At 43.9% G+C, this 17,253-nt stretch overlaps 1 protein-coding gene across 1 annotated transcript in view; it reads left to right on the top strand.

Annotated features, from left to right (window-relative positions):
• si:dkey-233k19.3 (dynein axonemal heavy chain 11) overlaps positions 1–17,253 on the top strand; it is a 120,140-nt gene that overhangs the window by 84,903 nt on the left and 17,984 nt on the right. The window contains exons 63-74 of the mRNA XM_062992363.1: positions 219–353; positions 3,590–3,763; positions 5,378–5,613; positions 5,695–5,817; positions 9,304–9,508; positions 9,792–9,956; positions 10,858–10,998; positions 14,181–14,351; positions 14,867–14,989; positions 15,747–15,940; positions 16,391–16,539; positions 16,629–16,756. Of these exons, the coding sequence (XP_062848433.1) occupies positions 219–353; positions 3,590–3,763; positions 5,378–5,613; positions 5,695–5,817; positions 9,304–9,508; positions 9,792–9,956; positions 10,858–10,998; positions 14,181–14,351; positions 14,867–14,989; positions 15,747–15,940; positions 16,391–16,539; positions 16,629–16,756 (1,944 nt within the window). The remainder of the gene's footprint in view (positions 1–218; positions 354–3,589; positions 3,764–5,377; positions 5,614–5,694; positions 5,818–9,303; positions 9,509–9,791; positions 9,957–10,857; positions 10,999–14,180; positions 14,352–14,866; positions 14,990–15,746; positions 15,941–16,390; positions 16,540–16,628; positions 16,757–17,253) is intronic.

Genomic DNA, 17,253 nt, shown 5'->3' with positions numbered 1-17,253 from the left:
GGGAGGGCTGTGGGGTTCCTCATAACTGCTGCAATTATCACGCCCTCTGCTGGCTGATTGATGGTACTGCACAGGGATGGGCGATAATGGAGATCTGACTCTCCTCGGTCAGCAGTGGAGGTCTGCAGCAGTACAGGGGAATCGGATACGACTAAATTTAGAAAAGATTTGGGGGAAAAGTCATTAAAATGAATGGAGTTCTGTTGTGTGTTTGTCAGGATTTGGATCAGCACCTGCAGAACCTCACAGCTCAGTTTGAGAGAGCAGCAGCTGAGAAACTGCACTGCCAGGAGGAAGTGACCCGCACCAGACAGACCTTCGAACTGGCCAGTCGGCTGGTGGGAGGCCTGCAGGTACTGACTGGGTGGCCGGAGGGACGGGCGGGTCCAGGGTTGTGGGGTTCGGGCTCGCAGCACAGATGCAGGGTTAGGAAGGAAGGAGCGCACCGTGACAAAACGACCGCCGGTGCGGCCAAGCGGAGGTGAGAGGAGAGAGGAGGGCAGGAAGCTCACCAGCCTGCTGACCTTGCCAACATGCTGAATGTCGGGCTGTGTGGCTTCATCTGGTATCTCTGTTCAGCACCGTATCCAGTAACACACACACACACGTCACTACTCAGAACGGGTTTGGGTCGAATCTCGGGCACCTGTTTCATTTGTACGAGGTTTCTAAGTGGAGGATGAGGGTACATGAGTAACAGGACCTAAAATTAGTAAATACATGATATATAGGAGCATGGAGAACATGCTAAAGCACCAGAACACCGAGCACAGTCTAGTAATTTATCACAGAATGTTCTTATTAAAATGTAGAATAAATGTGGGTAACAGGAATGAATCTTCTCTGTCTACAGGAGAAAAAAAGGGAGAACCTACCAATGCTCCTCCCGTGAGCTTCAGTAGATACAGATGATGAACATTTGATGAGAATATTCTGACATGTTTATGATCAGGAGGATGAATATGTGAGGGTAACAGGACTGAGGGGATTTGAACCACATTATTCTACATTTCTGATATAAAATAAAGATTAAAAACATGGATGTGATCTGGAGTCACCGAACGCTGCAGGATAAAAGCATTTCTGACTGATTTTACTCTGATATTTCATTCTAAAGTGTCGGGTTAGAGAGTGGGGACGTGAACTAATACTATTATTCAGTCTTATAGGGGGGTTTTATTAATATTTTAATTTATAGATCCTAAATGTGCAGGAGACTTTGCTCAATTAAAAGTTCATTTTCATCTATATTTATATATGTGATGTTTATAATGGGGACGAAACGGCTCCGATTCAGTGGAATGACCCATGTGGCTCAGCGGTGCTATTCTTAAACACCCCTTTATATACACACAAATTTAGGGTTTGACCCCTTTATCCCGCTCAGGGTCCAGTCACGTCCATGCGGACACCCGACCGGCCAATAGCAGCACTGAAATTCGAACCCTAGATCTTCACCATTGCATTTCTCAACTCTATTATAAAGCACATTTTAATTATCCTCTAGTTTTTAAATCTGTGTAAAAAGGAATACTTTAAAGTTGTGTTTATGTTCCTGACCCAGCTCTAATATCTCGGTGATGATGAGAAATCTTTAGCGTCGTGTGTGTGGAAGTGAAATGGATGTAATATTCCTGTAAGCGCTTTTATCTAAACCATTTCACTTTCTTGTTGGGGGGAAATGGATGGGACTGGGATGGGACAGCTCGGCCTTTACACATATCAAGACAAATGATTCGTCTTTATGCCATTGACCTGGAAGCGATAGTGTTCAGACTAATAAATCAGCCCATCTATATTTAATTATGAACTTAGCGCGAAGCCCGAGCAGCTGTTGGAAATTAAAAACGCTTCAGCCACGACTGACTGATATTCCAAGCAATCCATAACGCATTAGGCTAAAAATGATAGTGATTTTTAACTGTCTGAGAATTTATTATGCCACGTGTTGGGGACGCTCGACCCCGCGAAAGGCGGCGGCGGGTAAGATTTATCGCCGCGCTGGCGCTCCTGCGGTATTATCGAAGTCCTAAATGGGGGTGAATTGATGCGGAGTGAGAATGTAACTACACTTTCAGGGACGGATTAGGTGAAACATGACTGCGTACTCTGTAGTTTATGTTCATCAGCGTTCGTCCTCGTCCGTCCCTGATCATTAGCGCCGTACTGCATTCACGGGACGATGTGCTTAATGTCACGGAGCTCGTTTTTAAAACATCACAGATCTCAGGTGGTGCAGCGGTAAAAAGACGCGCTGGAACCAGAGCTGGATCTGGAGTACATCGTATCCAGTCTCAGATCTGCCTACCGGGTAAGGCTGAGCGGCCACATGAACAACGATTGGCCTGTTGTTCAGATAGGGGCGGAACTAAGCCGGATGGTGTCTCTCTCTTATGATTGGTGCAATTACGACCTCTGCTGGCTGATTGATGGCGCCTGCACAGAGATGAGAAAAGAGTGCTCTCTCTCAGGGTGTGTCTCTCCGTACACAACGCTGAGCTGAGCTCGTCAAAGTGTAGGTGATGAGATGCATACGGCTGCTGCCCACGTGTCGGAGGGGGTGTGGGTTAGCTTCATTAGCTTCGTTCTCCTCAATCAGAGCGGGGATCGGCATTGGTGGAGAGGAAGCGTGACGCAATCGGGCAATTGGACGCGCTAAAAAGGGAGAAAATGCATAAAGAACATATATATAAACATCACAGATTTCAAGGATTTTTAAAGAAAAAGAAGAGTCACATTTCAGGTCAGGCCTTAAATTACAGTCATAAATTAAATGATAGAATAAATGAAGCTCTGATCCACAGCACAGCTACATTAATAGATGAACGTAAACCCAGAACATCCAGCATCGTTTTCACAAACTCAGTTACCCGAGTCGTGTTTTTAGTTGCCTTACGTTTCCACGTCTCGGACGTTTTGACTGAGCGATTGCTAACTGAATTGCCGTAGGATCACTAGGACGTCTCATAGTGCAGATTAACCAGTAAACGTGAGAATCTTGAACGCTGCACCAATGAAAAACGTTAAATCACTAAACACAAACAGCAGATCATACGAGGGATCTTCAGAAAGTTTCCTCACGTGTATATTGTGGTTCTGCTGGGTGAGGGTGGAGGAGGAGGAATCGGGCGTGTCTGAGAGACGCTTATAGTCCTGATTTAGCTCCGTCTGATTTACACCTGTTTGGAGGCTGAAAGAAGCTTTAAGGCGAAGAAGATTTTCATGTGATGATGATGTGAAAGCAGCGGCGCAGCGGCATTAGAAAGTTGGTACGACGCTGGAAAAATGCATCCGAAGAGACGATGTAGAAAAGTGACAGAGTTTATTTTTAAGATTCTTAATAAATAGAGTTAAAAAGTGCTGAAACTTTTCGAAGATCCTCGTATATTACATGGGAAGCGGCTCATTTCACGGGTGTATTAGGTACGGCCTTAATTATAACTGATGCAGTAAAACTGATAGATTCATGCACTTTTGGTGTCGGGCTAATCAGGATTTGGATAAAAACTACATCGATGCTGCACTTGACTTTACTATCAGACTTTTAAACGTGTGAATAATCAGTGATTTGGATTCCTCCTGTTCCTAGTCTGAAAAGGTGCGCTGGTCCGAGCTGGAGCTGGAGCTGGAGGCTCAGCAGAAGACCCTGTGTGGGGACGTGCTGCTCGCCTCAGCCTTCGTCTCTTACGCCGGATATTTCACCCAGTCGTACCGGCATCAGCTTCTAGAGCACACGTGGAAACCTTTCCTCAGTAACTTACTAGTATGTGTCGTGTTTACACTTATTTATGGTTTATTTTTCTTTCTTCTCGTGTATATTATAGGAAACACAAATCTGAGTAATGGAGACCTACAGTAGGTTCTGTTTTATGTCCTGCTGTTAACTTAAACTGAAGTTACAGGTCCACAAAAATGTGTTGCATGTAAAATTTACTCCCTGATACTTGACTATGCCTCAAATCACCTAAATAACAGAGCCAGTTCTGCAAGGGGACACATCACACCAGTGTCTTCCTGTCACTCTTCCACTTATCGTCCGAGCAAGTCAGCTTTTGGTGCCTGTATTAGGTTACTGATGGAACCAAGGTCAGGTGATCAATCACACACGTTTCAGCCTCTGTAACCCTACGTTTGGTGTCCTGGGACGTGGACCTTAAATAAAGTCTGTAGTAGGCCGCTCAGGTGGCGCAGCGGTGAAAACACACACTGTTCACCAGAGCTGGATCTGGAATACAGCGTATCGAATCTCGGCTCTGCCTGCCAATCTTTTGCCACATGAACAAAGATTGGCCTGTTGTTCAGATAGGGGCGGGACTAAGTCGGACGGGGATTCTCTCTCAGACTGGTGCGATTACGCCCTCTGCTGGCTGGCTGGTGGCGCCTGCACGGAGATGGGAAAGGAATGCGGTAGGGGGTGTGGTCCTCCGTACACAGCGCTGTACCGCACTGCACTCGTCAAGTGTAGGTGATAAGATGTTCGAATGCTGTGCACGTGTCGGAGGGGGCGTGGAGCCGCCTCGTCCTCCCCAATCAGGAGCAGGGACCAGCATTAGTGAGAGGATGATTGACGGGCAGAAACTAGATGCGCTAAAGTGAGAGAAAAAGGGGGAAAAGATAAATAAATAAATAAATAAATAAATAAAAATACAGTCTGTAGTGACCGTGCTATCGACCTAGCCAGGTGTCCGAACACTCACAGTTACCTCAGGCACTGAGGTAGGGAAGAGGGTCGACAGGGCTTTTCATTGCTTCTGCAGTTAAGACTCTATGGGCTATTTAAGGCACCTGTATGAGTGGTGGATGATTCGCAGAGAGCTTAGCGTTACTCTGTACCAGCAGGTGAAAAGAAGTGCCATACAACTAGTACAAGTAGTAATAATAATAATAATAGTAATACAGTTTAGTGCAGATGAAACACCTTTATTTGTCGTATATATACACGCGTGTTCAGTACAACGAAATTCTTCTTCACATTTCCCGTCATGTTGGGAAACTGAGGTCAAAGTGTCCCTGTAGCAGAGAGGATGAATGACCCAACAGTGGCTGCATGGCAGAGCTGGGATTCACACCCACAACCTTCCGATTAGTAGTTCGAAGCTTTACCCATTATCGCTGCGGCCCTCGGACGAGCCGATCGATCGAGCAGAGCTGAGATTCAAACTCGCAGGCTCGAGATCTCGGCCACCTGAGCGGCCACTGGAAAGCAGAATTAATGGACTAAAATAAAATAGAATTTGCTGGCAAAATTGCAGCGATTTTCTGAGATGATGCAGAAATGTTCTTGTCAGTACCACAGACTCCTGCTGCTGTTGAGAAATCGGTGAAGCGTGAATATAAACAGCATCTCTGTGTGTTCTCCTCTCCTCACACCTCTCAGCCCCTCATCCCGCCGACAGACGGCCTGGACCCCGTCCCGCTGCTGGCCGAGCAGGCCGGCGTGGCGACCTGGCACAACCAGGGTCTGCCTTCTGACCGCCTGTCCGTGGAGAACGCCGTGATCCTGACCTGCAGCCAGCGCTGGCCGCTCCTGGTGGACCCTCAGCGACAGGCCAGCGAGTGGCTCCGCCGGCTGTACGGACCCGGACTGAGAGTGCTCCAGCACGGACAGAAAGGGTGAACGAGGATGAGAAGCTCCAACTTTCACTCTGTGGCCCTTGAAGGCCGTTTTTAATGCCGTGTTATCGTCCTGTTCAGGTACCTGGACGTGATGGAGCAGGCTCTGAGCCGTGGTGAAGCCGTGCTGATTGAAAACGTGGAGGAACGAGTCGATCCGCTTCTCCAGCCTCTGCTGGCCAGGAACACCACGAACAGAGGAAGGCGAGTGGCGCTAAAGAAACACTTTTATTTCAGTTTTGTGCATCACATTAAAAGAAAAAACACTCAAACTACCATCTGTTTACACTCGCTGAGACCCGGACACACGGATATGTTTCCACAAATCATTTCAGATGCCGATTCCGTCCGCCGCTCCTCTTCGGACCGAGGCGCTCCAGTCGATAGTCAGCCGTGACTTAGTACGATATGATAGCTGCTGTTTAAATTGTAGATGAATTAGTGTTGCGTGAGTTGAATGGAGGTGGGGGGGCGGGGGGGGGGGGCCGTATCGATCCGGCTCTCGGGGTGGGTGATAGATGTGCGTTTGTTTGCTCATATTCTTCGTGCCACTTGAATATGGAGCAGCTTTCATGAGATGACTGATCAGCTTCCCGTCGCCGTGGAGGGACCCGGAGCGCCTGCCGAAAGTGCTGCTGGTTTATTGGGAGGGAAAACCCTCGAGCTGTGTTGTTTCTGCCTCGGCTACGCTTAGACTGCTGGATTGGAAAAAAATATATAATTTTATGCTCAAATGTGACTTGATTTGTCTCTTAATTCAGTCCAGATCCAACAATAATCCGACCAAAAGAAGAATAACTCGTCTAATGTTTGCATTATCAAGGGGAAAATGCACTAAGTACAAATGCAATCGATAATATTCAGCCCGGCCCAAGAAAATCAACTTCATTTTGCTTTAAATGACATTTTTATTGGTTGAACGATGCAGCAAATGAAGACAGAAAATCAACAATACAGTATTTTAGTCTAGCAGGGGGGCGGCTCGGTGGGTAGCACTGTGGCCTCACAGCGAGAAGGTCCTGGGTTCGATCCCCAGGCGGGTCGGTCCGGGTCCTTTCTGTGCGCAGTTTGCATGTTCTCCCCGTGTCTGCGTGGGTTTCCTCTGGGTTGTATTGTATTGATTATTAGTTTGTGTATCTGATACCTGTTTGGGAAGTGTTTCATTCCCAGTCCTGTTCCAGTCTGTGTCGTCCCTGGTCTAGTTATTTTTGCCGTACATGCGTGATCGATTCATCCTCCGCCGCTGGAGACTCCGAGGTCGTGTCCGAGGACGGTATATTCGACTGCCTCGCGCTCCCTCCCGCGCACACCCTTCTTGTTCACCTACGCTCAGTGAATTCCAGCGCTGAGAGCCATGCACTGTGCATGCACATGCGCCTCGAAGACCCCACCCTCATTAGTCCGGTCCTTAATCCCCCTGGAGGGTTTTTGCTGCAGGCATTTCCAATTGTGCCCGCTAGAGGGCGCCCAGCCGACCGGTAGCAGAGCTGAGGTTTGAACCCGAAGGATTAGAATCTCAGCCCTGGTGTGCTAGGGGATTATCCCGCTGCGCCACCTGGGCGCCAAATAGTTCCTTTTTATGTTTTTATGATTGGATTAGACCTGGACCTGTGTCTAGGATTTTGGTTGTGGATCGTGTCTTCGATGACATGTTGGCCCCTCTTTTTTGGAATGTGTTTGCAGGCATCAAATTGGAAACTTGCCTATATTTACCAAAATTAATAAAGTTAATAGGGTGAAATATTAAATATCTCGTCTTTAAACTGTTGTCAATTAGCATCAGCACTTTCTTTAGCATTTTTCATACTGTCTTCATTTTTTTGGATAGTGGACGAGTCATTTCCCTAAAACCTGAATCAGTAACAGGTAGTTCAGTCATCATAACCATGCAGGTAAAGCTCTCTCCTGTGCGTATCCGCTGACCCGCGGCAGCACCGGCGTGTTTATTCCCGCGGCTGACCCGCGCGCCGCTCTCCACCCCGTGATCGATGGGGTCCGGCCGCGGCGGCGGTGATGAATCTGGAGCGCCCTCACGGCTGAAGTTCATTAATAATTGGAATGTTGCGGAGTGTAAAGTAATGAATACTAATTATTCCTTTCATGTCTGACAGAGGTGCGTGAGCCGATCCATCAGCCGGGACTTTCATTTGGTGGAGTAATGGTTCTATCAATAGTACATTAATTCCGTCTCGTGAAGATGTAGAGTTGACGCCGACCCAGGCTCCGGAGCCCGAGCCGCCGCCCGACAGGCTGGGGGGTAATTAGAGAAAAAATTAAAAGCCACCGGGTCTGAGCGGCCAGGACGGATTTAATTGAAATGCAGATTGGGATAAATATTGGCTGCTGGGAAATACGATTTTCCAGCTTTTATTTCATGTTTGCCTGCGGCGGGAATCATTTCCTGTCTCTATTAAATCAGAGAGCTGGCAGAGGTGCAAAACACTAGAACTGAATGTGTGTACGAGTGTTAATCTCATTAACTGAATTCTTAATTAAAATGCTCGTAGATGACGAGTTTTTAACTTCCCATGATGATAGTAGTAAATTACACTAGAATACTGCTGCTGGGATCCAGGGTTCAGATCCTGCACTGCTGTCTGCCAGTTCAGTGTCTATGTATAAATAAATAAATAAATAAATAAATAAAAGCCTTTATTGTATATAAAATGCAACAAAGGTTCCTGTGCAACTCTTTGGGGAAAAAACAAGAACATACGCCGTCACATACACATTAAAACCGGTGAAATACACAGTTATGTAAAAAATATATAAAATATATATTACAAAGTATATTAAAAATATAAAATATATATAAATTTTTTTATTAAAAAATACAATATATATATATATACTGTATATATATATATATATATATATATATACACAAACATTAAAAATATGTCAAATATATATTAAAAAGTATATAAAAAATATAAAATATGTATATTATATTATATATATATTATTATTGTATATTATATAGATTATATTATATAATAAAAAGAATATTAAAAATTTGCAAAATATATATTAAAAAGTATAAAATATATATATTAAAAATTATATTAAAGTATGTAAAATATATATTAAAAATTCTAAAAAATATATATATAAACTATATATATTAAAATATATTAAATATATACATATTAAAACGTATATTAAAAATAAAGAAAATGTTTATTAAAGAGTATAGTAAAAAATATAAAATATATATATTAAAAATGAAATATATGTATATTAAAAAGTATATTAAAAATAAAGAAAATATATTAAAGAGTATATAAAAAAATTATATTACAAAAATATATATATACTGTATATTAAAAAGTATATAAAAAATATATAAAATATATATTAAAAAGTATATTAAATTCTTTAAAAATATATATATTATAAAGTGTGGCTGTATTGCAAATATGAGTATTATTGCACTTTTTGCAGTTTTACAATGATATTGAAGTGTGTGTGTGTGTGTGTGTTCGGGGGTGGGGGTGGGGGGGTAGGAGGGCATACATACAGACATGGATTGGCATCCCAGTGTCGGGAAAACCAGACCCACCTCGACCCTGACCAGGATAATGCAGTGGTGAAACGTAAAAATAAAATGAAATGAATAATAATAATAAGGCAGAAAAACCAGCACTGGTAACCACTGACCTGTGGCTCTTCTGCACCGTCTCTCTGCAGGTATATCAGGCTGGGGGATAAGGATTGCCTCTATAACAGTACGTTCCGGCTCGTCCTGCACACCAAGCTGGCCAATCCTCACTTTCCGCCGGAGCTGCAGGCCCAGACCACTCTCATTAACTTCACGGTGACCCGGACCGGTCTGGAGGAACGGCTACTGGGAGAGGTGGTCAGCCATGAGAGGCCTGACCTGGAGAGCATGAAGGTCAGACACAGGACGAGTGTATTCGGGCATTAAATCCAACATGTAGCATGTGTGGTTAGTGGTGTGTGTGTGTGATGTGAAGAATAACCAACATATATATATACACAAGGTATGGCCAAAAATATGTGGACACCCCTCTAAATAAATGAATGTAGTTGTTTTTGCCACAATTTAGCATGTGGCCAATGCTAATTTTGGTATACACACACACACAGTCCCTCAGCACAGGGCTTGTTCGGTCCTAATCTGTCCTCAGTGCAGTTTGGAATGTGTTGGTTTGCAGTTGGAGCTGAGCACCCAGCAGAACTTGTGTCAGATCCAGCTGAAGGAGCTGGAGGACGAGCTGCTGAACCGACTGTCTGCAGTGGAGGGGAACTTCCTACAGGACCCAGCGCTGGTGGAACAGCTGGAACAAACCAAGAGCACAGCAGCTCACATCCAACACAAGGTGAGGAGACAGATAGAGAGAGAGAGTGATAGACAGACAGGTAGATAGATAGATAGATAGATAGATAGATAGATAGATAGACAGACAGACAGACAGACAGACAGACAGACAGACAGATAGATAGACAGATAGATAGATAGACAGACAGACAGACAGATAGATAGACAGACAAAAAGACAGACAGATCGATAGATATACAGACAGACAGATCGATAGATATACAGACAGACAAAAAAACAGACAGACAGACAGATCGATCGATAGATATACAGACAGGCATATAGAAAGACGGACATTTGGCTAGATAGACAAATAGATAGATGGATAGACAGATAGAAAGACAGACAGATAGATAGATCAGTAGACAGACAGGTTGATAGATGACAGATAGACAGGTGGATAGACAGACAGACAAACAGATAGATAGATATATTATTGATAGATAGACAGACAGTCGCTGGTTCAAGCTTGGTACCACTACCAGGTTGACACTGTTGGGCCCTTGAGCAAGGCCCTTAATCTTCAATAGCTTAGACTGTATACTGTCACAGTACTGTAAGTCACTTTGGATAGAAGCCTCCGCTAAATGCCGTACATGTGAAACGATAGATTATAGAGAGACAGACAGACAGACAGAGAGACAGATAGATGAGCTGTAAGGACACACAGATACTCACTGCACATGCAGTAGAGAACAGAAAGAGAGCTGCAGTGATCAGCACCATGAGTACAGAGTTACTGAGTACGCTGCCACACCGGGAGGTTTGAGCTCCGAGCTGAACTAACACATAAACAGAACCGTCACCTTTTCTGACCGGGATGATGGAAACACTACAGTTATGCTAATGTTGTGTGTGTGTGTGTGTGCGCGTGTGTGTGTGTGTGTGTTTGTATCGTACAGGTTTTAGAGGTCAGAGAAAATGAGATGAAGATAAACGAGAGTCGTGAGCTGTACCGACCCGTCGCTCAGAGAGCCGCTCTCCTTTACTTCATCATTAAAGAGCTCCACAACATTAACCCCATGTACCAGTACTCATTCAAGGTAAACCTGCACTGTACTCACACCCCGGTTAGGAGGGGGCAGGAAACACAACCTGATAGGGACTCAGTTTTACACGTCATGGCACCGTACGTTTGGTGCGTTAGGTAGATGATGGTTTATTACGTACACCCTGTTATTACTACCCAACAGAACCGGTACAGTTCAGTCATGTGTGTGGGCCTCCCTGCTCGACCACTGCCGAGGACGAGAAATAACGAAAATATAAAGAAATAAATGCACAAATAAAGAAGTTACGTTATTAATAACTGAATAATACAGCTCGTCATGATTGAGTTCTACATTTCCATACATCATCATGTTTCTTTATTTCTTTCTTTCTTTCTTTCTACATGTATCCATTTATTTCCACATTTATTTAATTATTTTTTTTACTAATGTATTATATACATTTTACATACATTTATATTTTTAACACTATTTTATTTACACATTTATTTATTTTATTCATATTTCTGTATTTCTGCATGTATTCATTTATTTCCACATTTATTTAATTATTTTTGTATTTATACATTTATTTGTTTCTGTATTTTTTACATTTATTTATTTAATTCATGTCTTTATTCCCATATGTATTTATTTATATCTGTATTTCCACAAATTATTTCCACATTTATTTATTTCTACATTTATTTATTTATGTATTTATTTCTGTATATATTTTTACATTTATTTATTTTTTCCACGTTTTTATTCATTTACTTTTTATTTTTACATTTATTTAATTCATATTTATTTTTATTCATTTTTATTTCTTCATTTATTTTGTTTATATTTATTTATTTATTTCTGTATTTCCACAAAGATTTAATTATTTCCACATTTATTAATTTCTGCATGTATTTATGTTTGTATTTATTTCTGTGTATATTTCTACGTATATTTATTTTTTACATGTATTTATTTACTGTTTTTACTTGTTTCCATATGCATTTATTTCTGTATTTTTACATTTATTTATTTTTACATTTATTTATTTTTACATTTATTTACTTATTTCTGTGTTAATATGTTAAGTGGGTGGTGGTCCTTCTGTGGAAATACAGACATAAATAAATGTAGAAATAATTAAAGACATTTATTTTAATATGCCTTTGTCATAACAAAAATGCATCTTTTATTTATGTACAGTGTATCACAAAAGTGAGTACACCCCTCACATTTCTGCAAATATTTCATTATATCTTTTCATGGGACAACACTATAGACATGAAACTTGGATATAACTTAGAGTAGTCAGTGTACAACTTGTATAGCAGTGTAGATTTACTGTCTTCTGAAAATAACTCAACACACAGCCATTAATGTCTAAATAGCTGCAACATAAGTGAGTACACCCCACAGTGAACATGTCCAAATTGTGCCCAAATGTGTCGTTGTCCCTCCCTGGTGTCATGTGTCAAGGTCCCAGGTGTAAATGGGGAGCAGGGCTGTTAAATTTGGTGTTTTGGGTACAATTCTCTCATACTGGCCACTGGATATTCAACATGGCACCTCATGGCAAAGAACTCTCTGAGGATGTGAGAAATAGAATTGTTGCTCTCCACAAAGATGGCCTGGGCTATAAGAAGATTGCTAACACCCTGAAACTGAGCTACAGCATGGTGGCCAAGGTCATACAGCGGTTTTCCAGGACAGGTTCCACTCGGAACAGGCTTCGCCAGGGTCGACCAAAGAAGTCGAGTCCACGTGTTCGGCGTCATATCCAGAGGTTGGCTTTAAAAAATAGACACATGAGTGCTGCCAGCATTGCTGCAGAGGTTGAAGACGTGGGAGGTCAGCCTGTCAGTGCTCAGACCATACGCCGCACACTGCATCAACTCGGTCTGCATGGTCGTCATCCCAGAAGGAAGCTGACGCACAAGAAAGCCCGCAAACAGTTTGCTGAAGACAAGCAGTCCAAGAACATGGATTACTGGAATGCCCTGTGGTCTGACGAGACCAAGATAAACTTGTTTGGCTCAGATGGTGTCCAGCATGTGTGGCGGCGCCCTGGTGAGAAGTACCAAGACAACTGTATCTTGCCTACAGTCAAGCACGGTGGTGGTAGCATCATGGTCTTGGGCTGCATGAGTGTTGCTGGCACTGGGGAGCTGCAGTTCATTGAGGGAAACATGAATTCCAACATGTGCTGTGACATTCTGAAACAGAGCATGATCCCCTCCCTTCGAAAACTGGGCCTCATGGCAGTTTTCCAACAGGATAACGACCCCAAACACAACCTCTAAGATGACAACTGCCTTGCTGAGGAAGCTGAAGGTAAAGGTGATGGACTAAACCCAATTGAGCACCTGTGGCGCATCCTCAAGTGGAAGGTGGAGGAGTTCAAGGTGTCTAACATCCACCAGCTCCGTGATGTCATCATGGAGGAGTGGAAGATGATTCCAGTAGCAACCTGTGCAGCTCTGGTGAATTCCATGCCCAGGAGGGTTAAGGCAGTGCTGGATAATAATGGTGGTCACACAAAATATTGACACTTTGGGCACAATTTGGACATGTTCACTGTGGGGTGTACTCACTTATGTTGCAGCTATTTAGACATTAATGGCTGTGTGTTGAGTTATTTTCAGAAGACAGTAAATCTACACTGCTATACAAGCTGTACACTGACTACTCTAAGTTATATCCAAGTTTCATGTCTATAGTGTTGTCCCATGAAAAGATATAATGAAATATCTGCAGAAATGTGAGGGGTGTACTCACTTTTGTGATACACTGTATATGTTAAACTATTTCTGTGTGCATGTATTTGATTATATTTTTACGTTTCTCGTCCTCTGTAGAGCACACTGTAAGTTTAACCCACTAATGTTCTGTGGGATTCAGGACAGAAACACAGAATCGTGTCTGTAGGCTCGTATGTCCGTGTTTACATCACTTGTAAAGCTTTTTGTGGGAAGTGGGACCTTCTGGTGAGCAGATTTACACTGGTGTGTGATGCACTGGTTCATTCCTCTTCACTCAGTCCTCTTATACTGAAGTGAAAAACCAGTGTGTAGGCAAACAGATGTTTAGTAAAAATGATCATGATCAAGTTATCAATCATATAAATAACGAAGCTGAAAAGAATATAAAGCAAATGATGTGATTTTATCTCTTTTCCAAGCTGGTTCTGTTCTGATTGTGAAGTATAAACACTGGTGTGTTGTTTGTACCTGCAGGTGTTCAGTTCTGTGTTTCACAAAGCTCTTGAAGAAGCTCCAGCGGGCGGAGACGTGGCCGGGCGTGTCACGTCCCTGACAGAGACCATCACTTACTCACTGTACACCTACACCGGTCAGGGTCTCTTCCAGAAGGACCGACTCACCTTCCTGGCCCACATCACATTCCAGGTGAGGGGGCGGGTCACACTCGGACATGCACACACCTCAAACCCCCATCCTGCACCCCTCCTTCATCCTGGCATGTACATCTATCACTGCCCACACATTACCTTCAGTTAGGAGGTGTCAGAGGAGCACGACAGATTCCTATTGATCACTCCTCATCCACGCTCTGTCGGCCGGGAGGGGGGGGGATGCTGATCCTGATGTGGACAACACCTGCTTCTCCTGCTGTTGTGTCTCTACACGTGTTTACCTTTCCGTAGCCTGATCAGACTCAGAGTCAAGTCGGATTTATTAGTATAGAGCTTTACACAAGGGGCGAGGGCGCCAGTGGCAGGAAAAAACCCCTTAAAATTGCAGTCAGGAACCTTGAGAGGAACCAGACTCAGCAGGGACCTCCATCCTCCTTGGGTGGCCTGTAGAATAATTTACATGAATAGGATTTCAACATGCCAGGTTCCCATCCCGAGTCCCGGTGTGTGTGTGTGTGCTTTAGTCATGATGATCTGTGGTTTTAACAGGTTCTCCTGATGAGAGGATCCGTTACAGCAGAGGAGCTGGATCTGCTCCTGAATTTACCAGCAGAGGTCAGCGGTGGAAGTCCCGTCAGCTTCCTGTCAGCACAGTCCTGGGGGTCCATCAGGGTAAGCACCCACTCTTCATTTCACCTCTACTGCTGCAGACCTCCACTCCTGACCGAGGAGGGGCGTGACTAACACACGCCCCCCTCCGACACGTGTGCAGCACAGACCGCTTCTTTTCACCCGCACCAGGGTTCATACGGAGATCCGTATCGCGCACGGATCAATAAGTCACGCATCGATCTGTGTTATCCCCCGTCTCTGTGTAGCACCATCGATCCGCCAGCAGAGGGTGTAATCGTAGCCCTCCCACCCTTGGACGAGCCGATCGATGTCTGTGTGAGAGCCAGACCTACACAACCCTAACCCTAATTTGTTAGTACTGGTGGGCTATAAAGGACCGATTAAGCCCGGCATGATGGTTCCAAGAGGACCGCAGGTTGCCGGCAGAGGAGCCGCCAACTCAGTGCTAAACAGATTAACAAGGCGAGATTACTGTGCTCCAAAAGGAGCCGATACATCAATCATCTGCACCTCCACGCCCCCTCTGCTGGCCATAAATGGCAAGGCAGGAGGTCATAATTCTGTAACTATGCCCAGCTGCTGATCTCCAGGGCAGGTGGGCCTGTTATGATTAGATACTCACCTAGATGTGACTTTCATAGTGGCTCTGGATGTGACGAAATGGATATCATGTAAGAAAAATGAAAGTAAATACCATAAACGCACTCTCCAGGATTTTGGACCTAACCCGCCCCGCTGCATATAACAATCCAATCACTCATTTTTATTACTTTATAAACTTTACCGTGCACCTCAGGCCCTCTCAGCGCTGGACGCTTTCCGTGGCCTGGACCGCGACGTGGAGGGCTCGGCCAAGCGCTGGAGGAAGCTGGTGGAGTCGGAGTGTCCGGAACGAGAGCTCCTCCCTCTGGACTGGAAGAAGAAAAGTTCTCTGCAGAAGCTCATCATCATCAGAGCGTTACGTCCCGACAGAATGAGCTACGCTCTCAGGTAACTCGTTTATCAGTACGGTATAGAGGACAAGACGTGACTTACGTTAACATAAATAACACAAATAAATAATCTGATATGTAAATAAATGAGTACATGAATGAATACACGCTCTGTCATGAGAATGAACATGTTAAATGTATTTCTATATTTCCGTGTCTGTATGTTAAGTGGGTGAGCGGTTCTAGCTACACTCACCTTCTTTTATCTAAGCAGCTTGAAATCAGCACATTTAGATAAAATAAGATATTATTGATCCCCTTAGAGAAAGAGGGAAAGAAAAACTTAGTAAAACCTTGAAAAGTTAAAAAAAAACGTAAGATACAGAGTTAAGAGCTGCACACATAGTGTGTAGTTATCTCCACTAAATTAACTGATTGGTGTAACGTGATGGACGTTCGATCTGACCTCCTCTCCTGAGTGATGAAGGTTTTGTGCTTCCTGCTCTAGAAACTTTGTGGAGGAGAGTTTGGGCTCCAGGTATGTAGAAGTGAGCAGGATGGAGCTGGAGAAGTGCTACGAGGAGACCAGTCCCTCCACACCAGTCTTTTTAATCCTCTCTCCTGGAACCAACCCACTGAAGGACGTGGAGCTGCTGGGTACGTGCTGCACGTTACTCACGGGAGGTCACGTACGCCGTGTTTTCATCCGAATCTCTTACACTGTGTGTGTGTGTGTGTGTGTGCAGGATTGAAGCTGGGTTACTGTGTAGAACGTGGAAACTTCCACAGCTTGTCGCTGGGACAGGGTCAGGAGGGCGTGGCCGAGAACGCTGTACGGGCGGCGGCAGCCTCGGGCCACTGGATCGTCCTACAGGTAGTGATGGACTCGTCACTTCTCGTGTGTGTTTTTTCATGACTAGATGGTGTAGTGTGTGACCTCCCATCAGCGATCCATCGTGTAGTGTGTGGGTATAACTTTTATTTATTATCTAAAATACCCCATGGGCCAGTTAAAAATGGTAGCTGTGTCACATTTAAAGGGCGACACAGAGACAGAGAGGAACGATCATGATAGAAATAACAACATCTGTCATGACCTGCAGTTCTTTTTCATCTGGGTTCTTTCGGGACCTTATAGATGACTTGTTAATGCATCCTGTGTGAAATATTGATAGGATGGCCAATCTTTCAAAGGTTCACTACCTGAATAATGGTTCTTACTGTGGTTCACTACAGTCCCAGAGTCTTAGCAATAGGTTTCCAGACTCCAGTGTTTCACGTCTGCGATTGAATTCCTTTAAAATGTGGCAGCATGTGCTGCTTTACGTTACCAGACAGGTTCTATTTAAGTGATGTTTAGATTCAACAGGT

The sequence above is a fragment of the Trichomycterus rosablanca genome, chromosome 3 (assembly GCF_030014385.1).
Source record: "Trichomycterus rosablanca isolate fTriRos1 chromosome 3, fTriRos1.hap1, whole genome shotgun sequence".
Lineage (NCBI taxonomy): Eukaryota > Metazoa > Chordata > Actinopteri > Siluriformes > Trichomycteridae > Trichomycterus > Trichomycterus rosablanca.
Note: the sequence above shows the minus strand (reverse complement) of the source record. Positions and strands in the feature narration are given on the sequence as shown.